This window comes from Quercus robur, chromosome 9, assembly GCF_932294415.1.
Source record: "Quercus robur chromosome 9, dhQueRobu3.1, whole genome shotgun sequence".
Taxonomy (NCBI): Eukaryota; Viridiplantae; Streptophyta; class Magnoliopsida; order Fagales; family Fagaceae; genus Quercus; species Quercus robur.
In genome coordinates this window covers 20,451,068-20,475,325 of record NC_065542.1, presented here as the reverse complement: position 1 = coordinate 20,475,325, position 24,258 = coordinate 20,451,068, and the positions used below count along the sequence as shown (strand labels likewise).

General features: G+C 35.8%; 1 protein-coding gene and 1 long non-coding RNA gene across 4 annotated transcripts in view; one reads left to right on the top strand and one right to left on the bottom strand.

Moving 5' to 3' along the window:
• Positions 1–8,998: 8,998 nt before the first annotated feature.
• The window catches only part of LOC126699256 (carboxylesterase 1-like), a 44,406-nt gene continuing 29,146 nt past the window's right edge, over positions 8,999–24,258 (bottom strand). The window contains exon 2 of one of the 3 annotated variants that reach the window (XM_050396990.1): positions 8,999–9,958. In XM_050396990.1, the coding sequence (XP_050252947.1) occupies positions 9,102–9,958 (857 nt within the window). In that variant the 3' untranslated portion in view covers positions 8,999–9,101. The remainder of the gene's footprint in view (positions 9,959–24,258) is intronic. The other 2 variants (XM_050396989.1, XM_050396991.1) reach the window with 2 other exon arrangements.
• Positions 9,801–24,258, top strand: part of LOC126699257 (uncharacterized) — a 43,673-nt gene continuing 29,215 nt past the window's right edge. The window contains exon 1 of the long non-coding RNA XR_007646731.1: positions 9,801–9,891. This is a non-coding gene — a long non-coding RNA (uncharacterized LOC126699257). The remainder of the gene's footprint in view (positions 9,892–24,258) is intronic.

Sequence of the window (24,258 nt, the reverse complement as noted above, 5' to 3'; positions counted from 1 at the left end):
TTTCGTGCTTAGCTTTGAAAAATGTTGTTCATGCTTTATGGGTGCGTATGCATCTATTTTTAATACTCAAATTAAAGTAGTTTCGTACCTTCCTTTGAGATCATGTATGTTTGCAGGTTATGTATTGCTACTTAGAAGCAAGTCGCGATTAGTCAGGTAGTCAGCTTACCTTTACTCCATCCTCCAAGGAAGTGTCAATGAGCATGGTGCTTGACTATTGTGGCCTTTAAAGGGTGATTTGGGCCTTCTCGTACCTCATTCTTTGTGTTCATTATATATATTTTTGGCTCGCCATTTAGTGGTTGCCTCCCCTGTATAGTACGTAAGGCCACCATGCTAGTGTTTTTTGGACTATATTTATTTATGTAGTAGATCATGCTAGCTTGCCATTGTCTAGGGGGATGGTTTTGTTTTTCCTATGTTCGTAGTTAAATAGTATACCTACCATCCTTACCTATGGTAGGCTATGGCACCATTTGTATCCTCACACTCGATAGCTCTATTAGAGCAGTAATTAGCCATCGCTTAATAAATGTATCATGTGTTAATTTATAATGTTTAAGTGCATGGCGCTAGCTTTTGATTCATAAGCCCACTTGCTATTTTTGCAAGGTTTCAGGTATGAACATGCGTCATCGCCCTTCCCTTCTTTTTTTTTTTTTTGGTTGGTCCCCCTTACTATTTTGTAAGGTGTACCTTTGAGCAGATGTCAGACTCCTTCTTGTGAATGAGGATTTAGCCATGACATTACTTTATTGACTTCCTTACCACTTTGTAAGGCTTGTCATTGAAGGGGTACCCACCTGGCTTCCCTTACCTTCTTGAGAGCATAGTAGTCTCGCATGTAGGGGTCTTACCTTGATTGTGTTTTCATGAGCTTTCTTACGAATTTGTAAGGTTTGTTGCTTGAACAAAGTGATTCATGTTCTTTTGAGACATGTGCGCTTACATGTGTGTGTGTGTGTGTGTGTGTCAGAAAAAGGGAAAAGGCGAAATGAGCATGTGATGATGCCATTTTTTTTTTAAAAAAAAAGTGGGCATTCTCATGGCGGATGACGCCAAACCTCAAAAGTGAGACGGTGTTTTTCTCCTTAGAGGAAATAAAATAAAAATAAGTGATGCATGATACCTATGTTTCCAAAACATACCAGAACTCCTTGACTTCACTAAGCGTGATAAAGCTTAAGCCACTTGCCATTGATGGGATCCATTATGGCAGACTCGTCCTTTCACAACGTATGGGCCTTCCAAATTTGGCGCAAACTTGGAAGGAGCCGCTATGTTTCTTCTTACGTAATCTGCTACTCTAAGAATGAATTTGCCTTCCACGAAGATCCGTTCACACACATTCTGCTCATACATGCTGCTCATTCGCTGCCAGTATCGCCGTACCCTCTCGAATGCAATGTCACGCGTTTCATCCATTATTTCTAAGTCCACCAACTACACCTCAGTGCATATATTCGCATCTGTTTCAAGCTCTTAGCCTTGCAATGTGCAAGTTGTTGGCACCATCAACTCCATCGATGAGATGGTTTCAGTTCCATATACCAAAGAAAATGGTGAAAATTCAATGGCCATTTTGGTGGAGCTTCTATAGGCCTAAAGTGTGTCGAGAAGATATGTATTCCAACCTCCAACGTAGTCAAACACCATCTTACTAAGAATTCCCAATAAGACCCTATTGGTTGCTTCCACTTGTCCATTCCTTTGAAGGTAGTAAGGGGTTGACCTTCGATGCTTGATTTTGTAATACTCGATGATTGCTCAAATATCTTTGTTTATGAACGAAGTTCCATTGTCGCTCACAATCTTGTATGAAATCCCAAAAGGGTAAAGGATGTGCTCTTTAATGAAATTGGCCAAAGCCCTGTCACTCTCTTGAGCAGAATAGCTTCCACCCATTTCGTAAAATATTTAGTGGTGACAAGGATCCAAATGTATCCATTCGATGGTGGATGGATGGGGCCGATAAGATCAAGCCTCCAGGTGTGGAAAGGCAATGGTGTGCTCATGTCTTGCAAGCTCATAGGATGGGTATGGATGAGGTTCGCATGCGTTTGACAGGTGTGACAGCATTTAACAAACTCAGCGGTGTCCCTCTTCATCAAAGGCCAAAAATACCCTACAGATAGAAGTCATTCGTGGAGTTTCTTCCCCCTTAATGCTCTCTACACTCTCCACCGTGTACTTCTCTCATTACGTCTTGCGATTCTGTGAGGCCTAAGCATCTTAGTGGCTCACCATTGTATCCTTTACAAAACAAAATCCCTCATTCAGCAAAATAGCACCTGGCTAGCTTTTTGAGGTAATAAGCTTGTTAGTAGGTAGGACTCATTTCAAGATGAATTCCAGAAATGGTGTTCTCCAATCAATCGTCTGGAAGATAGCATATGATTTTGCCTTATCGAACACATTAGCATTTTGGGCACTGGCTTTGCACTTCGCTTGCTTGGTTCTTCATATCAGGCCAAAAATAACCCAAGTGTTAGAGGCGTCGATAGAGGGGGATTTCATTCTTGATGCAGCAGGTCCTCTCATGGACTTCGCTCAACCTCTTTGCTGCTTCTTCTAAATTTACACACCTTGCTAACACTCCTCTAGGTAGCCTCTGATAAAGCTTGCTAGCAACAAGCGTATAGTCTCGGAGCTGTTTGGCATCAATTTCTATTCCCTGTTCCAATAAGGCATCTCTCAAAGGTGCTTGCCAATCTTCAGCTCTTGCAGTCTTGTTTTTAAACTCCTCTTGCAAGAGTAGTGTAATGGGGATGCTTCTTTTGAGGATGATAACTTTGGTGCTTTCCCCTTCGAACATGATTTTGGACCTAAGCGTGGCTAAGGCATCAGTATGGTGGTTGTTCAATCTTTGCATGAGTTCTATAGTCAACTCATCAAAGTGATCCTTTAGCCTATGAGCCATCGCTTGATATGGGGCCAGTGAGGACTCTTTGAGAGAGAAATCACCCTTCGCTTGACTTACCACAAGATTCGAGTCTCCTCGCAACTTGAGCCTTTTGATTCCCATTTCTCGTGCTATCGCTAGGCTGATAAGATATGCTTCGTATTCCACCACATTATTAGAACAAAGAAAGTCTAACTTGAAAGACATGGATAGGGCTTCGTTTTCCTCATTAGCTAGGACAATACCAGCTCCTCCACCGGAGGAAATGGAAGATCCGTCAAATGTCATCTCCCATAGACATTTATTCTCCTCTAGGCATGCCACCTCTACAACTTCTCCAGGTACTTCATCTATGATTTGTGAGATGTCTTCTATAGATAATTGGGCTAGAAGCTCCGCTATTGCCTAACCCTTAATTGTCCTTGGAGTTGGAGTAACCATTGTGCCAGCCTACTCGAGAGAACATGCCTTTGCAAGAGCATCATTATCGGATTGGACTTCGTCATTAAGTGCATTGTGTGGGCTAAGAGATAATGTCGCAATTTTTGCGCTGCATATATCAAAGATAGACAAGTGCATTCAGCTCTTAGATAACGAGTTTCTGCATCTCTAAGGGCTCTACTTACATAGTATACGGGCTACTCAATACCATCTTCACCTTCTTGTGCGATTAGAGCTCCAACAACCTTGTCATTCGAGGCAAGATACAGTTGCAGTGGCACGCTTAGCGTTGGTGACCTAACAGTAGGTAGGTCGGTCATCATCTCTTGCAATTTGCGAAAAGCTAACTGGAGTTCATCGCTCCATTGAAACTTCACGCCTTTCTTTAGTAATGGAGTGAATGGGGTGATCGCTACTACTAACCCCGATATGAATCTCTAAATGTAAGAGAGCTTTCCTATAAAGGACTTCAATTCTTTGATTGATATTAGGGGTTTCATCGTGACTATGGCTTTCACTTTCAATGGGTCCACATCGATTCCTTTTTGATGAATAAGGAATCCTAGAAATTTTCCAGCTGTCACCCCAAATGCTCACTTCAAAGGATTCATGCGCAGTTTGTAACGACGACACCTCTTATAGACTTTCTTGAGGGTTCTCGTATGACTCTCTCTAGTTTTAGACTTTATGACTATATCGTCGACATAGTCCTCGAGTTCCTAATGCATCATGTTGTGGAAGATAGTGGTCATAGCTCTTTGATACATGGCACTCGCATTCTTAAGCCCAAATGCCATCACGATGTAGTAGAAATTTTCGATAGGAGTGCAAAATGCGATCTTTGTTGCGTCTCTTGGTGCCATTTTGATTTGATTGTAGCCGCTAGAACCATTCATAAAAGAGAACATCTCATGACCCGTGGCCAAGTCAATAAGCAAGTCCATATTAGGGAGAGGAAACTCGTCCTTTGAGCAGACCTTGTTCAGGTCTCGAAAGTTGACACAACATTTTATCTTTCTGTTCTTTTTCTTCATGGGAACTATATTTGGGAGCCACTGTTGGTGTTCAATAGGCTTGATAAATCCTGTTCTAACAACTTCTTAACCTCTTGAAGAATTCGAGCTTCGACATCAAGATGGAAAATCCTCCTTGGCTGCACCATCGGTTTAGCCCCCGGTTCAATATTAAGAGCATGAGCCACCATTCCGGGATCTAGACCCGGCATTTCTTCGTACTGCCATGCAAACACATCGCGATACTCTTTAAGCAAAGACACTAATTCCTTTTTCTCTGGTGGCATTAGCAAGGGATTGATGGAGATAGGAAGCTCCATATTATGATCATCCAAATTGACTATTTCAAGTTCCTCATTGATTGGCGACAACTTAGGTGGGGTCAACACTTCTTGCGATATTGCTTCTTTTTTAGTTGGATTAAATGTTTCTTCTAACAAACAGCAGGAGGAAGGAAAACCCCCTTGTGTCAGTCCGGGGCCCTCTCGCTTGGCGCATTCAGGCCCCATGCGCCTTCACAAGAGATAACCGGTGCACTCATCAGGCAGTTGAATCTTCTCACATCTTGGAGCATCATGAGTCGTCTCCTTTCGCTCTTTGTGTTTCTTCCTCCTTTCAAGGAGATCTCGCAAGTCCACTTCAAACCCTCCTTTAATATCGTCCAAACTAGGCAAAGGGGTGCCTAAGGGCTTCGTAATTGCTTCCTCTCCACTTATGGTCAATTGATCATAAAAGGCCGCTTCTAGATAACGAGCCTCTGATTGGTCGAAAGGAGTAGGATTGGCTGGGATACGAATCAGTTTTCCATTTAAGCGTCCTTTTACACATTGATGGTAGGTAGACGATATAAGCTTGTGCTTGTGTAGCCATGGCCTTCCTAATAACACATGGTAGGACATAGAAGAATTGAGAACATGGAACCTGGTGAGCCCCATGAGTGGTCCAACCTTTAGTACTAACTAAATGTGTCCAATGGTATGTTCACATCCTCCTCCGAATCTGGTAATCTCCATTGTTAATCCTTGTATTTTTCTTTCTGGAAATGCCTGCTGCAACAAGAATACTTAATGGAATAACATTGAGGGATGAGTCGGTGTCCACAAAGGCTCTCCTCACATGAACTTCATTTATCATTGTTAAGACATATAATGGCCTCTTATGATTGGGGTATTGGACTTCCATGTCTTCATCGGTAAAGGTGATTGCGTTGGTCATCTCTAGAAAGGCTCGACTTGCATGAGCTTCTGCTATAAAACAATTGGATTCGAATGAAGATGCAATGCCAACTATGGCTTCTATCGCTGCCATTCTAGCCTTAGGGGTTAATCCCAATTGGTTGAATAGTGAATGGAACGCGGGACTTCTTTGCAATGTCTTAATAGCAGATGGAGTAAGTGTGGCGAATATCATGAGATCCTCTTCTTCATCGCCAGCATGTATGACCACAGCGACTATCCCCTTTCCCTTATCATGCTAAGGCAAAGGATTTCTTTGTACACCTTGAGCGCCACGGCCTACTTTGAGAGTGCCATTTGCCAATTTCTTATGAAACAACCTTCGTATGTAACGACATTCCACAGTTGGGTGATGAATATATATGTGGTAGCGACAGAAACATGAATGTTCCTTGTCTTCCTCGGTTGGCTCTCTATCAATCTTGTACAGTTTTATCATTCCGTCCGCGATCCACTGATCAAGGATGACATTCAACTTCGCTGATGTGCAAGATATGGGCAGATATTCTTCAACTGCCTTGCCTTTCTCACGTTTCTTCTTGCTAGCAGGCTCATTGGCAGCCACTAAGAGCGCTTGGGGAGCATTCCTCTTATCAGTCTTTGTCCGCTCACTTATTTTCCAAGCTTTCTTGTTTTTCTTCCAAGATGCTACGGTTTTGTGAGCCTTTTGGAGTAGCGGAGCAAATTTCTTGATCTCCAAATTCTCAAGGTGAATTTTGTACTCAGAAAACGTATTATTAATGCAAATTTCAACCAATTCGTGCTCCTCGTACTTCATATGGCATTCGAGGGTTGTATCTTGGAATTGTTGTATGTAATTGAGAAAATCTTCGCCGGTCCTTTGCTTAGTGTTGTGCAGCCCAATCAATGTAACCTCCTCTTGCTCTTGGTAATACTTCCCACAAAAGCACTCCACCATGTCCTCCCACGACTTGATTGATCCAGCTGGGATCATGATGTACCATGAATAAGCCTTGTCAGAAAGCGACTTGGAAAACTCGTGAAGGCATAACTCCGAATCACTAGTGTATGGGCCCGTAGTATCTATGAACTTGCTTACATGCTCAAGAGAGTTTCCTCGTCATCCATTATAGAGTGAGAATGTGGGAACTTCACAATTTCGGGGATATGGTTTGTGCAATAGTTCAGACAGGTAAGGAGGTTGGCAAACGAATTGCCTTGGCACTTTGGAGATTTTTGCTTGTTCCCTCTCAATAAGCTTTGCTACGTCGGCAAGCGTGACATGTTGAGAATCATTATTAACACCAAAAGCATCACTAGCTTCGTCCTGCCTAGTCTTTTCGCTATTATCCGCCACCTTTTCATTTTGACCTTTTTCGAGTGCAAGCTCCTCCTGTCGTGAATTTTCCTTATCGCAAGCCTTGTTGGATTCTTCAATGCGCTAGATAGCTTGAGCGAGGTTGTCCTAGTTTCGCTGCATACCTCGCATCATTTCAAATAATTCCTTCATTTGCAGAGGGGGTTGTTCAACCTTCTCATCAAGACGTACTTCCCTCAAAGAGGAAGCGTCAGCGGCTGCTCCTTGAGATGGAGTGATGGTGTGGGACGTACGTTGGTTTATTAACTTGGGAGGCATGGTTTCTCCTTCCTTAGTTGCTTGACTCCCTAGCGGAGTCGCCAAAATGTCGGGGTAATTTTTACGACAAAGGTCGAGATTGTAGAAATAAGCCCAAAAACTCCCCTTGGGTTCGTTAAATTCATCTATTATTTGGAGAGCCAAGCCCAAAATTCGCAATGTGAGGTATACAAAGGCTAATGGTGCTTACAGACTGGACCTCCTTCATGGAGTCAAATTTGGGGTAGAAATTTCTAACGCTAGACCTCCTTCATGGGCCTTAAGTGCCCCCAGCATCCCTAGCCCACTTCGTGGCACATACGAACTGGGCCCATGTAAAGGGTTTAATAGGAACTAAACCCAAACCCACCAAACAATTCCTACTTAATTCCCCAACCATTTGCATGGGCTTAGGCCATGCAACAAAGCAAAATACACTGATAAGATACATTAGACGGATCTGCTAAGCAATTGAGCTTAGTCGTTTTGTCAAACCATAAAAATTGTAGCGAAAATGACTATTAACAATAGCCAAAAGGGAGGTTTTGAAAAGCCTCTCTAGAAACCTTGGGAAAAAAATATTAAAAGTCAATCCCTACGACCCCTCAAAGAAGAAGTTTAGTTGATGACTTTTTGGAGGGAAGCCTTAAAAGGGGAAAATAGTGAAAAAATAAGGAAGGGACCAACCACCAATGTTGCTGACATAACATTGGTTCTGGTACCCATGACAGCAAATGGAGGGAATCAGTGGTATACCAAAAGCCCTAAGAAGATGCTATAAAAGGGGGAGAAGCCATCAACAAAAACCATTAAGCAATAACTGATCAGAGCCTAAAAATTTTTTGAAAAACTTCCTTGAGATTCAAAAAGGGAGAAAAGGGGGAAAAACATCGTCCGTGATCCTGAGACAAACACTAGAGGATATAATTGGATTCAAACCTCACAAGTCTTAGAAGCCTAAAATAGCTGTCTAAGTCTGTGACTTTTGAACTTATTTGGACCTTGTAACATATCCCAATGCAAAAAGGACATAATGTATTAGAAACTCAAGAAATAATGAAGCATTATTTATTATTCTGAAGACCCCTAACGTTTTATTCACTTTTCTTTTTTACTTATATCATTCTTTACTATTCCCTACTGTGCAATATGTATATATTTTGTATGTGTAAGTGTGTATGTATTGTAAGATCCATGTTTTGTGCACAACTTGGTTCGTAATCAGCTCAATATAGTTACAGTGAACTAAGTCTAGTCCACCAAACAAGTATAAAGCCCAAGATCCTTATTTCTACATAGGCCTGGGTACTATCAAAAAAAGAACCCACAAAAGCAAAAGATGGAATCCAATATATTGTATGAAGCTCAAACACGTTTTAGAAATATGCGAGGAATAAAATAATAATTCAAATGAGTGATACAAAGAGTCATATTGAATTTCATAAAATATGATGTATACAATGATGCAAAGACACAATAAGTGGTCTTAGCAAAAAAAAACACACACACACGCAATGAGACTGTAATACCAAATATATATTCAGCTAAGAAAAAAAAAGTAATACAACTGCTATTTTTGAATTATGTATCATCTTTCTCAATCTGAATTAGATATCAACACCAACATCCAAACAAACGCTAAAGTCTTTTCTTTTTCTTTTTTAAGAAGAAAACAAACACCAAGTCTGATTTGAAGATAAGATAGTAAACTTTTAGCATACACAAAATTAGAATGCTCATAAGAAACTTTTAAGCTAATGGAGTCAGTATCCAAAATTTGTCCTTAAAAAAAAAAAAAAATTAAGGTTAACAAAAATTGAATCATAGAAAATAAAATAAAAAAGATAGGTTCCAAGTTTTATTTATAGTAGTAAATTGGAACATTTTTTTGGTAGCATCAGAAGAAGTACCAAAAACAGAAATTAACCATACTATTATTTTTCTAGGAAGTGGCTTAGGTACACAAATAGTTCATTAGCTTTGGTGGGGTTAACTAGTTCAACCCCATGATAATCTCCTTCAGTGAATCGTGTTTCCACCTTAATACCCTTCTTCTTAAACATCTCTACCAGTTTCTTTTGACTGTCAATCAATGGGTCTCCATCACAGCCCTTCACCACAACCAACCAACCCAGCTTCTTGATTTGATCACATTCATCACCCACCGTTGGATTGCAATATTCATGGTCACGGTCAGACCCAATTGGCAAAGACATTTTCCACATCAGATCAGTACCGCTTATTGGCAAAACTGGATCGTCGATCAACCTCAGCTCTGATTCACTCCTCTGTGTCGCACCAAAGAATGGTACGTGCAACAAAAGCCCTTTGATCTTCAATGGTTCAAGATCATCTACGGCTTTAGATACACGTAGCCCCACATGATAGGCTATATTGCCACCAGCACTAGTACCCATTAGATAACACTTGGAACAATCAACATGGTCACGTATCATTTTTTCATGTGTAGTCTTGATCCAATGTAACGCTTCCACCGAATCATCGTACGCCGCGGGAAGGCGGTGCTCGGGAGCGAGGCGGTACTCAACGGAGACGACCACGGTGGAGAGTTGATGTGCCATGTTGTAACAAAAGTCATGATTAGGTGTGGAATCAACATGTGTAATAATAAAGCCACCACCATGGTAGTACACGATGAGAGGAAGTTTTGTGGTGCTAGTGTTATTATCTAGGGCTTGACGGGGTAGGAATATGCGGACATAGGTGTTGTGTTCTGGGTTGAGAATTACATCTTTGGTGATCACAGGGGTGGAACCATCGTGATCATCAGGTGCAGCAGCGGTTTGAGGAAATTCGTAAAGACGTTTGATAGTACCATCGTCGTTTTCAACGATATAGAGAAACTTAAAGGGATCAATTGGCTTTGTAGTTTCTTCTTTAGACATGGTATTGAAATATGTTGATCAAGTACTGCGTTGAAGAAAGAGAGTTTAACAGTGTAGTTTATATATAAATAAAGTAAGCGTGGTTCGTAGTTTATATAGAGGGCGTTTGGATTCAAAAGAATCCTGCGTCCATGTTTTCCAGTGTTGTGTTTTCCTTTTTTTTTTTTTTTTTTTTGCCTGCATTTGTTGAGTTTGAGAGATAAAATGTACTGTTATGAACAGTATATGTACTGTTTACAGTATGTTCACGTATTAAAAAATATTAAAAATGGGTCCCACGGTACTATTTATACATTTAAAAATTATTTTGCTACAGTGTTTCAGTTTTCAGTTTTCAGTTTCAGCAACAATAAACTGTGGTTCCCAATGCTATGTTAGTTTTTATATAGATAAGATACATGTGGATCTCAACGATATATTAGAATCTATTTGGATACCATTTATTGTTAAAAATTGAAAACTAAAAACTGAAAACACTGTAACAAAATAATTTTTAAATGTGTAAATAGTGTCATGAGACCCATTTTTAATGAAAGTTTTACTGAAAAAAGAGGTTTATGGGTCCCGTAAACAATGCACGGGACCCTCGCGCAAAACGCTAGACGTGCAAACGCAGGACACTTACCGCTACCCAAACATTCACTTAGTTTATCAACAAATGTTCAAAGTATGATAGTTAACATTAGTAGTAAGTCCGTTTGATTAGAGATTTCTAATATCGTTGTTTAAGTGTTGTGGAAATACGTATGAGTTAAAAAGCGTTATACAAATACGTGTTTCAGTATTTAAATACTGAAAACTGTTGTTTAAACAAATATACCAACTCTCCCTATATTATTATAAATAAGCTAACATTGTGTGTGTGTATTAGAACTCATTTCTCTCTCTCTTGTGTGTGTTTGTTTTTCAAAAAAAAAAAAAAAAACTAACATTAGCCTGTTTGGTTAGAGATTTTTAGTATCATTATTTAAGTGTTGTAGAAATACGTGTGGATTAAAAAAGGTTGTGGAAATACGTTTTTCAACATTTAAACACTGAAAACTATTGTTTAAACCATTGTACCAAACACTCCCTATATTATTATAAATAAGCTAACATTGTGTATGTGTGTTAGAACCTCTTTTTCTCACTCTTGTGTGTGTTTGTTTCTTTTTAATAATTAAAAAAAAAAAGAAAATAAAAAAGAAAGAAAGGAAGCTAACATTAGTCATAATAGAACATTATTTATATAAATTTTTAATAAATTATTTGAACATTTCATGTGAATACGATAGATAGCTACCATTAGCCATAATAATTTTACTTCCTTAATAATTAGAACATTAGTTTATGTAGCATTAGTTGATCAACTAATGTTCTTAGTATGATAACTAACATTAGTCATAAAAATCATTATTTGGTGCCGTTTGGATTGCGCTGAAACCTATGTCTGCGTTACTTTTTTTTTTTTTTTTTTTTTTTTCATTTCACGCGTTTTGCTGAAAAGTAGGGGACAATTATCACTGTAGTAGTACTGTAGCAGTACTGTTTATATACTGTAACAGTACTATTCATGGGACCCACAACCACTTTATTAAAAAAAAATTAAAAATGGATCCCACGGCACTATTCACACATTTAAAAATTATTTTGCTACAATGTTTTCAGTTTTCATTTTTCAGTTTCAGTAACAATAAGTTCAATCCAAATGAACCCTTTATATGATTATAAATAAGCTAATATTACTCAATAAGCTAATTATATATCCATATAATTTCTTTAAAATATTTATAATATAATTTATTCGAATCTGCTGGCACCACCTTTTGAACTTCATTACCATTTGTCGAATTGATAATGTGCAGTGAGCCCACTATTATTATTATTATTATTATTATTATTATTATTATTATTATTATTATTTATTAAGGAGATTAACTTTCTATTATTATTAATTAGCTTGTAACCTCATACATATGCATTAATACACTTAAAGATATACAATAAGATGAATAATATAATTCTTATATATATATATATATTTAATTTAAATACTACTGATAGTCATTTTTATATTTTGTTAATTCTTTAAAAAAATTTGTAAGGATATTATTAGGTATAAAATGTAAATTGCCTATGTTTTTTTTTAAAAAAAATTATTGTGAACCAATTTTTTTTTTAACGATTAATTTATTCTAGACTCTTTAGTTTTTGTACTTAATAACTCATTTGGATGAATATTTATGATGTGGTCCCACATTTGATTCTAAAATAAAACTCTTTAAGAATAAATAATTTAAGACACATGACACAAAATTGGAACTCTAATTTGAAATTTTAATTTGAGTTTCTCTCAGTTTCACCTATTATTATATATATAGATAAGCTAACATTTTAAGCTAACATTAGTTGATCAACTAATGTTAGCTTATTAATTAGAACGTTAGTTGATCAACTAACGTTCAAAGTATGATAGCTAACATTAGTCATGAAAATCAGTAATTATATGATTATAAATAAGCTAACAATACTCAATAAGCTAATCATAAATCCATATAATTTATTAAAAATATTTATAATTAGAATTTATTCAAACCCGCCTACCAACAAAAAAAAAAAAAAAAACTGATTAGTGTCATACTTGCTTTTTAATAGTATAGAGAAACAAGTATATTGTAAAATAAAACATAGTCATCATACTCACATATGGAATTCTCTCAAAATAATTGCTTCCTTTCAACTTGTTTCTCAATTTGAGTGGCAAAATTATATAGAGACTTGTAAATAAAATTAGTTCCGTTTGAGGCTCTCACCCAACCCTATTGGTCTCATTGCCTAGATATTTAAAAAAAAAAAAAAAAATCCAACAGTTAGGGGTTGCTAGGTCTTGATACTCTCTTCTTAAAAATTTTATAAATTACTTGTTCCAAAAATTTAAGCAAGGAGATATTTATAATGGTTGGTCCCATACTCCCATTTGTGAGTTTTCGCCGACGCCACCATCTAATGATAAATACTAAAATACCACACGCAAAACCTTTTGACTTGCTAAAAACAATGTATGGGATTTAAAGAAGACAAAAACGATAGGTACCCAGTACCCAGATATGGATTTGGAGAAAGACAAGGTGGCGGTCACGAATACCCACTAGCAAGAGGTGACAAAACCAATACCCAATTATAGGAAAGTATAAGAGCATCCCGCAGAATCTCTATAAAGGTTGGTCCCATACTCCCATTTGTGAGTTTTCGCCGACGCCACCATCTAATGATAAATACTAAAATACTACACGCAAAACCTTTTGACTTGCTAAAAACAATGTATGGGATTTAAAGAAGACAAAAACGATGGGTACCTAGGGTGTGTTTAGATTGAACTTATTGTTGCTGAAACTGAAACTGAAAACTGAAAACTGAAAACACTGTAGCAAAATAATTTTTAAATGTGTAAATAGTACCGTGAGACCTATTTTTAATATTTTTTAATGAATAAAGTGGCTGTGGGTCCCATAAACAGTACTGCTACAGTACTGTGCCGTTTGTCCCCCTTTTCTGCAAAACGCTTGAAATGTAAAAAAAAAAAAAAAAATGAGTGAAAACGCAGACGCAGCAACGTAACGCAGAACCAAACACACACCCAGTACCCAGATATGGATTTGGAGAAAAACAAGGCGGCGGTCACAAATACCCACTAGCAAAAGGTGACAAAACCAATACCCAATTATAGAAAAGTATAAGAGCATCCCGCAGAATCTCTATATTTTTGTATTATTTGGAGAATGAGTTTTACCTTTTAACTATTCACTTTTTCAAATACATTTTTAACAGATTCTTTATCTCGTTTAAATATTATTTCTTCATTCATTATTTATTCTTTTTTTAACTACACATCTTCCAACATTTTTTTATTCAACACCTAATTATTATAATAGGAAAAAAGCATTTGAAGAGTGAACAATAGCTCATCAGACTTGATGAGCTACTGTTCATGAGCCCCAAAAAAAAAAATCTAAGAATAGAGAGTCTATTGGAGAGCTTTTTTTGGGTTTCACTCTCTATTATAGAGAGAATTTTGGGTTTACATAGACTATTGAAGATGCTCTGGTGTTTCAATATTACCAACTCACCATCTGACCAACTCACCATCTGAATTGGTGTTTTCCAAATCAATAATAAATTGACATTAGCTTAAAAATATAACACATCAGTTTACTGAACGACACCAATAAAATGAAAAAAACACCCTTAAAAAATTTTGGAAGCCTCGCCTCTTTCTCCCACTTTTCACATCTGAATTAAAAAAAAAAAAAAAAAAAAAAAAAAAAAAAAAAAAAACTAATTTCTCCTCTTCCTCCCTCTTACTTTATTGGTCTGTTTGGAAGTTTAAAAAAGGAGGGGGAGTAGAGTAGAGGAAGGGAGAGTAATTCAATTATCTTGTTTGGAAGTTTTTTAAGAAAGGAGGGGGAAGAGTTTGGAGGGTTTGGAGGGGTTTCAACCACCTCTAACCCCTCATTTTTAATTCCCTCAAATTGGAGAGATTTGGAGGGAGAGTAGAGTAGATAAATTATTGACTAGATAAATTTCTCAATTTATCCTCTCTAAATTAATAATAGACCAATGTTGCAAGTCAATTTTCAAATATGGGTAAATTTGTCGATTTTAATCATTTCTTCTCCTCTCCATCCTAATTTTTAAAGCATTCAAACAAAGAGAAGGGCTAATTACTCCATTCCCTCTTACTAATTTTAAAAACATTCAAATAAGGTGGAGGGGAACCATTCCCCTCTACTCTCTTCCCTCTCTAAACTTCCAAACAGGCCATATATCTCCCTCCCCGCAATCCTCTCCATTCTCTCTCTCAACCCAAACTCCGATTATGCCGCTAGTGCACGGCACTATCCAGCATCTCCAATTCCTATGAGACCGACCCTAATTCCTCTATTTTTAGCGGGCTCCATTGCCACTTCCTTCTAGATTTATTTCTGATTCCCTTGCTACTTCCAACACCAGACATGCAAGAAAGTTTTTTTTCTCTAATTTTTGGTTGCCTTTCAGTTTCTTTTCTAAAATATTTTTTTGTATGCTTCTTTTTTCTCTAAAATTACAGGTGGCTTTTAAATTTTTTTTTTAAAAAAAATCCAGATGCACATTTGTGTGTAGAAAAGGAATCTTGATTCTTGAACAATCGCAGGGATGCCAACGTAATAACATGCGTGTCTGAATTTTAACATTGTATTCCTACTTTCCCACCCTTTTTTTTATAGATGTATTTCCACGTTCTCACTAGTTTTAGCTTTTATAATTAAATTCCTTACACATTCCTTTGGAAGTGAGATTCATTTGTATATGTTTGATAAATGTCTCAACAAAGATGATCACTCCTTTGTTCATAAAATATTTAATATACCGTAAGGGGTTAATTTTTTTAAAGGATGTTATTTTGGGTCAAATTAAAGTTATGTTTTTGTTGTAGTTTCATGTGTAGAAACATAAAGCTTCTTTGTTTATTAGTTGATTACTAGTATTTGGTGGGTGTGCTTGAGTTTCAGCCATTAAAGCTATGCATTTTAAAGATTGTTTCTTTTAAATGCATCTAAATTTGTATTATATGCTAGCTTACTTGAAATTTTCAAATTTTGGTACTTTGTAGTGGTTTTTTTGTTGTTGTAGTTGTTTAGTATACCATTGGTGGTGGAATTGGAATTGGAATAGTAATACATTTACTTTAGTAAAAATAGAGGGATGAGGTGCAAATATACTTGGTAACAAAGAGATGATGGATTATTGTAGTGGTGGCAGTGGAGGAAATAGTGGCAGGGGCATATAGGAACCAATGGAGGGTTGTGATAGTGGTGAGATAAATATTGACCATCTGCTCCTTCATTGCTATTATGCACAAAATCTATGGTCTCTGGTGTTTTCTTTGTTTAGGATACATTAGGTTATACCTAGAAGTGTCTTGAAAACATTGTGTTCTTGGGATGTGATGTTTCTATTTTTTGAATAAGAGTTTCATAAATAAATAAATAAATAAAATAAAATAAATAAAAAATATTGAATGATGGAGTAAGTTGAGAATGAGATATTGTTTTTGTTTTCTATGTGATTTGGATTGGCATTCCCTTACTCTTTTCAATAAGAGTGGTTTTACTAGTTTGAAGGTTTGAGTTGAGGAAGTGAATAGGAATGAATTTGTTCATTTCCACATCTCCAATGTGGGGATGGATCCTTCTCTTGGTCCTTGCAAAAAAATGTTTGGTAAGATAGTTCAAATAACAATTTTCAATGTTTAAATAATGAAAACTAAGAGCCGAAAAAAAAAAATGTTTGGTAATGGATTTCATTTAGGAGTGTTTGAGTTAAAAGTTTCTCACTTTAGGGTATTTGAACATTGAATTTAAAAAATTCCATCTACCACTTTTCAGTTTTCAAATAACATTACTCAATGACACTTTTGTAAATATTTAGAAAAGTGTGGGACCCACTTGATAAAACCTAACATAACCCAACTCTCTCTCTCTCTCTCTCTCTCACCTCATCTTTTTCTTTTTCTTTCTTCACTTTCATATTTCTTCATCTCTCTTCACCTCCATTACTTCTCATCTCATCTCTCTATCTCTCTCTCTCTCTCTTTCCAAATCATAGCAAAATCATATGGAAAAGCCAAAGTAGACTAAAGAAAATCCAACCTCACCGATTAGAAAAAAACACAAACCCAGATTTCTTCATCTCTCTCTCATAATCTCTCTCTTCCTTTTTTTTTTTTTTTTTTTTTTTTTGTGCAACGGATTTGTTAGTTTTTTAGAAGAGTAATGATAGTGGGTTCCTGGGATTTTTTTAGCAAACGATTGTGTTTTTTTTTTTTTTCAAGAGGAGGAAGAAATTTTTTGAAGAGAGTAGAGGAAGAAGAAGACCAAACGAGAATAGCACAGAAAATTCTCACTCCTCTAATAATTATTAATAAAACTAGTCGGAAACCCGTGCAACGCACGGGAACTTACCTATTTGTAATAGACTAAAATAATTTTATAAAATTTTAAATTGATTATGAAACTATACTATTGCGTGAATTGCTCCTATCTTTTTGAGTTACAATTTAATGAATAAGCCAAATTTAGATATTGAAAAAAAAAATAACTAAAAAGTTCTGATGTTAAAACGTTCGAAAGGGGAAAAAAAATCAGAAAATTTACTATCACTGCCTAGAAATTATTGAAACAAAACAAAATATATATGACTACCAAATAGAGAAATATAAGAGAAAGATAGGTTACCTTCAAGAGAATAATCCATAGTTATAACAGTTAAAATTTGCTAAACCGTTTCAAATATTGCAAAAAATTGAACCCAAAAATTTAGATGGTCAAACTTTCAAAAGACAATAAAATTAAAAATCAAAACATTCAGAACCTACAAATTATAAAAAATAAAAAATAAATAAAAAAAATCATTATTGCAAGACAATTTCAGTAAGGATGGAAAGCTTTTCTAAGTTTTTTTTTATCCAATTCTTCCTAATTGATGAAAAATTTGGTTCAAACATTATCGAACACTTTGATGGTGCAAATAATATAGGCTTCCAACATAATCTTTAATTAATAAACAAAGAAACATGACACCATAAGAGAAAATATAAGATAACATATAATGCATATACCTTATTTCACAGCTGTGAGAAAATATCCACACAAAAGGAATTGAAAACTTGTACATACGCTCCATAAGGTAAATCTTAAGGTTATATAATCTAAAATAATATAGAATATAGCATCTTTGAACCACACAAAAAGTTAACAAACTTACTACAATACTTGTAGTTATACTATATATTGTAAAGTACTACTCTATACAAAACAATAGCAAAAAAAAACTAATTCACAAAAAGAGAAAAAGCAATAGCAAGCGTACCAAAGAAATTGAAGTTTAGGGTTTTCTCTCTTAATGGAGACGGACAGAGGAGATTGCTTTAGGATTTTCAAAGATTTTGTCTCTTATATATATATATATATATATATATATATATATATAAGAGACTCCTGTTAGGACTCTCTCACTATTTAGTTTTAAAAATTAATTTTTTTTTTAAATTAAAATGATGATATGGAAAATTGTGGGAGTTTCAAAGGTTTCGGTTTTATATATATATATATATAGATAATTGTACATGTTAGAAATTTATCACTTAAAAAAAAAATACATACACATACCATACTCACAATTATATTTTTTATTCACATTTTAAAATATGTTGTTTGAAACATGGTACCAAACACATTTTTTGCATTATGAGTATTTTATACACGTATTTTTACAACACTTTTTAAGTTATAGTTTTCACATCATTTTGAACAACAATACTTGAAAGCTACTACCAAATAGGCCCAAAAAGTGCTTGTTTTATTTAGAAGTAGTGTAGTATCATTTTATAATTTATTATTTTGTGTGATTTTAGGTGATATACTCGATGCGAAATCAATTTATTTGATCAAACGTCATCTATTAATGAAAGTTGTTCATTCATCCTTTACAAAAATATCTGCGTAGTTCGGCTTTTTGTTTGATCAATTTTCCTGATGTAGAATTATGGTGATCTTATGGCAATAAATGTGGATAATGATCTTATGGCAATGAGTGCAAATTGCTAGTTTGCTACCCAGTTGGGCTTTCATAATGAAATGTATAAAAAGGTCCTGTATTGTAAATAAAAAAATATCGATGAAATGTGTTAAAGTTTCCTTGTTATTCTAAACTCTTTCCCCACTTCTTACTCTCTATTCCGTACAGTTTGGTTCCCTCGAAGGACCATTGCTTTCATCTAGAACCAATTAGGTTCTTATTAGGATGCTGTTTGTATATTGAGCTCACTAGTTACTACTGAACTAAAAAGATGTTGTAGGCTCTTTATTAGCAGTTTGAGATGAATGGAGTGCATTTGTTTCTTATATTAGTTAAACAATAATCTTTTCTATTTCACTTTCATTTTAGAAGAGTCATTCGTTTTATTATGTACTTCTAGCATATGGTTCGGTCAAATGCTTTAAAGATCATTAGATAATTCTAAAAAAAAAAAAAAAAAAAAAAAAAAAAGATCATTAGATGATTGAAAACAATTATGCTTTCATGGATGGTCAATTAAAATCAACTAAAGGATTCTACCACTAAGTTTTTGAATTATGATTGATAGCTTTTTTGGACTAGCTGATTACTTGTTTAGAATTGTGCATTTCAATATAAGCTTTTTTCATAAATTCGGTTGCTTAACAATTAGGAGTAAATAGTGTTAGCATTAGTGTCCTAAAATCATATTGTACGATGCTATATATGATATTATGTATGACATTATGTTATAAATAATAAAGTTTTTTTATTATCTAAAATAATGGTAGCATGAATATTTGGACATTATCATATAATCCTTGAAATGTATAGTATGTGATTTAGTCACAGAAGATATAAATCATAAGTTATTTGTAAACTCAAAATCTTAGTTCGTAATCGGTGATGAAATTGAGCATTTCATCTGTGAATACTATAACGTGTCAACTAAAATAGTTTGTCTTGATTATGGAAGTGAAAACTTCTGGTTGATATACTGATGTGTCTTAAGTATATATTAGATTTTCAAATATGGTTCGTTCCCCAAACTTTTCAAATATAAATTAGATTTTTACCCTTAAATTTACATAAAATTTTCAAAAGAAATATGGTTAGCCCCTTAAACTCTTCATATTTTTTGTATGACACTATTAAATTGGTTCAATTTTATATTTGTTATTATTTTGGCCTCCCATTCATAAAATTCTAGTTCCACCCTTAACTTAGGTCAAGAGTTATGGAAAGAGTTATTATATGTGTATTTAGGAAATAGCTATTATTTAAATGTAAAATTGACACTTAATTCTAATTGTATTCAATCTAGTTGGTATATAGTATGATTTAAACATTAAAACAAAAGATGGAATCCAATATATTGTATGAAGCTTAAACACTTTTAGAAATATGCAAGGAATAAAATTATAATTCAAATGAGTGGTACAAAGAGTCATATTGAATTTCATGAAATGTGATGTATACAATGATGCAAAGACACAATACACACGCACACGCGATGAGACTGTAATACCAAATGCAGCAAAGAAAAAAAAAGTAATACAACTGCTATTTTTGAATTATATATCATCTTTCTCAATCAGAATCAGAGGCCAAAATGGGCAAATGCCCTTTTTTCGGAAATTAAACATCTTTGTGCCCTCATTCTGAAACTAAATAGGGAAATGCCCCTCTTTTGTAACTCGATAATGCTAAAATCGAGTTATATGAAATACTCGATACTATAATAATCGAGTTATAAACAGGTTTTTCCCGCACTGCTGGCATTTTTTTTTTGAATCTCTACATAACTCGATTATTTAAAAATCGAGTTATTTATACTGTTATAAACCCTGATTTCGTACTGTCTTTGTGTCAGGTGGAGTGTTTCAATGTAACTCGATTACTGTAATATCGAGTTATAAAGTATACTTGATATCCGTAAAGTCGAGTTATTCTCTTATAATTTCTGCACACCTTCTCCCACTCAGTGTGCCTTGCTCTCTGCTGAACTGAGGACTTTCTGCTGAACTGAGTTGGAACTCCTCCACGGATCAACAGCGGCTTTCTTCAAACTCAATTGAAATTTGTATCACCTCAGGTAAAAAATTCACATCACAATTTTAGGGCAATGTTATTTTCATTTGATATTGTACTAAATTTTGATTTTTTAGGTTGAATGAATGTGAAGTAAGTACATTGGTGTGATTTTGGTTATTTGTTGTAGTAAACGTTGGTGAGAAGAGAATGAAATAATTTCTTTACTATAGCAACATTTTGTATTGCACATAATCATCATTGGTTAGACATTTACAACAACATTTAGTGTTGAAGACAATGTGTAGACATTACCAACAATGTCTATTGTTTATGGTCAAATGTTGGTGTTAGTGTTAGTATTTCATTTTTAGCATGCAATAGTACACAATTTTATGAATGTCTTTTCTATGTACCATTCTATGCAGGATTACATTATTTAGCAACAGTTGATACACACTGTTAACTTGATCATTTGGTGTTATTGTATTCAGTGTCAATGTCTGGTTCTGGCAACCCACAACTCTATAGGCCTCATGATGTGTTCACTGCTATGGGTCGTTGTTGGGTATTGGAAGATGAGTTCAGCTATCCAATCAATCCGAATTTGCGAAATAGTGCTTACGTTCACAATACCATGAGACAGGAGTGGGCTTGGTTATTTCGTGAACAACAAATGTTTTATGATGAGTTGGTTGGTTTTAAGTTGCCAGTGCCTCGGCGACTCGCATCACAAATGCCCAGAGACAGCATCGACGAACTTCGTAAAGCATTGAACCGCATAAGAGAAGAAAATAATCGAATGAAGATACGTCTTAATCGATATCGGACCCAAGTCGAGATTCGAGAATCAGTGCAGGAAGGGTGGTACGAGCATGCACAGTTCATGCAATCACTTCTTGCTGATCCCATTTATCAGTCAGACGTGGAGATGTCAGATGAAGAGTAATCGTGTCGTGTCGTGGTGTAATTAGATTTTGTTGGAGAACTATTTTGCTTAACTATGTGTTATATGTATGGTTGCATTTGTAATATGTAAACCTTATTATTGATTATGAGAAGCATGCACGTTATTCGTAATGTAGATTATTCTCACATAAGTCATAAAAGTCAAATATTCTCACACATGATGTTTTTCAATAAGCACGTACGACATGACACAGAAAACATAAAATAACTTACACTAACATTATTAACTTAACCATAGACATAACACACACACACACACACACACACCACAGTGGCATTCATTCTGATAGGTAGTCCTCGTAGTTGAGGACATTGTTACGTTCTGCCGGAGTGAGTTGCCTGTTTGTTGCAACGGCTTGCTCCTCCGCCAATTGTAACATATGATACCTGGACCTACGAATTATCATAAGATTGTTCTCTTTTTTTATTTTCGTCACTGCACGCTCATATTGGTGCATGTTTTGTTGTGGCAGTGTGAGCGAGCTACGCTCGACAAGAGGCGCTCCGATTTGCAGGAGATCATTGTGCAGAGCGTTGGACTCGTTCACGCGAAAGTCCCACTCCTGTTGCAATCCGGCATAGTATTCCCTCTCGTCAGAATCTCTTTGCGTTCTATAGTTATTTGGAAAACGAGGTAGCATCCAATTACGCATTGACATTGGAAAATGTGACTTTAGATCGGTATGTGTAGAAGTTTTGCAAGGGTAGATGTATGTAAATGGGACTTCAGTATGTGTAGATGTTTTGCAAGGGTAGATGTAAATGGGACTTTATATAGGGGTTTTGCAAGAGCAAGTATTCAGGTGGATGTGAGTATAAGTATTCACGTGAATAAAGATGATATGAGTTGACAGTATATTGTTCAGTGGCGTCTGTTGGTGCATGTGATTCGTTGAGGTAGCTGTTTCATATGGCTATAGCTTGTGCTACAGTAGCGGGCTGGTGATGTGTACTGCAAAAGAGGTTGCGTATTTATTCACGTGAAGACTAATCAACATTGATGTGCTTCATCTGACATGATTTGACGAGACAATGTTGAGCTGTGTTAAATGTATCATAAACTTCTCAGGGATGCTATAGGTACATCCTTTAAAAATGTTGCATTGCAAAAGGATGCATAGCTGTGTATTGACGTGCGTGTAGGTGATATGACTGGATAGGGTTCAACAGTGCAAAGCTATTGAGCAGCACTACAAACATCAATGTAGCAATAGGACCAATAACACTCGAAATTGATGCACAAAAATTTCTGCGTTGCTATGTGTATTGACGTGAGTGTGGATGGGTACTTCTGGTCAGGGTTCAACAATACTGAGCTATCCACCGTAGCTACAGTCATTGCTCCCTATGGTGGAATTTGGCAAGTGTGATTGAAGAAAGCTGATAACAACATTAGGTTTTGTAATGGTTGGCAGGATTTCGCTGAATACCATTCTATCTGTTATGGTTATTTTTTAGTCTTCAGATATGAAGGAAATTCAAGCTTCCATATTGTTATATTTGATAAGACTGCCACTGAGATTCAATATCCACGTAGGAAGAATTGTAAATTGGAAGATCATCAGGTAAAAATATCAAAAACTTAGATGAAGATGATACAAACATTTCTTCCTTAATGTACAAACCCATAAAACATGAAGTCAGAGAAAAGTTTGTTCTTAAAAAATTACAGATTATGTCCAGAGGAAGAGAGAGAGAGCAATCCAAGCAGCCAAAAAATTGAAGCCTAAAAATCCTTCTTTCATGGGTATCTCGTGGCCACATAATATGGTGAGCCTTTATACATAATGTGATTATGATGTTCTCTTAAATATGGCTTGGAAACATATATGGGAAGCAAGTATATTATTGGGAAGCAATTTGTCACACATCAATGTCTTGTGCTATTACCCTCCATCAAAACATATTAAGCAATGAGATTCGGGGAAGGCTGGGTTGCATTTTTGAAAGACAATAATTTAGAAAAAGGAGATGTCACTGCCAATGAGGTGATCGAAAGGACTCCTGTTGTGATTAGTGTCTCAATATTTCACTTGGTTGACCATCAGAGTTTGGACAAGGATAACCTATTTAAAATTTAAACTAGTGATGTTTATGCTTATATTTAATTAGGGACTTTGATCACTACTATGGTTTATTTCTCTGACCAGTTTGGTATGTCTTGTTCAAAACTATTCAGAATTCCTGTGCTTCATCTGACATGACTTGTTGAGACAGTACTGAGCTGTGTTCAATGTATCATAAACTTTTCAGCCATGCTCTGCATCCTTGAAAACGGTGCATTGCAAAAGAAGGCATATCTGTGTATTGACTGGACAGGGTTGAACAGTGTGAAGCTGTTAAGCAGCACATGTAGCACTACGAACAACATCTGTGTACCAATGGTGGACAGCTCACACCCAAAATTGATGCATAGCCAATTCAGGGATGCTCTGCCTCTTCGAAAACGGTGCATTGCAAAGGGTTGCACATATGTGTATTCACGTGAGTGGGGATGGGTACGTGTGGTCAGGGTTCAATAGTTTCGAGATGTTGAGTATCACATGCAGAACTACATCAATCAAGTGTAGCAATGATGGACAGCTTACCCCCAAAAATTTGCTTACACTTT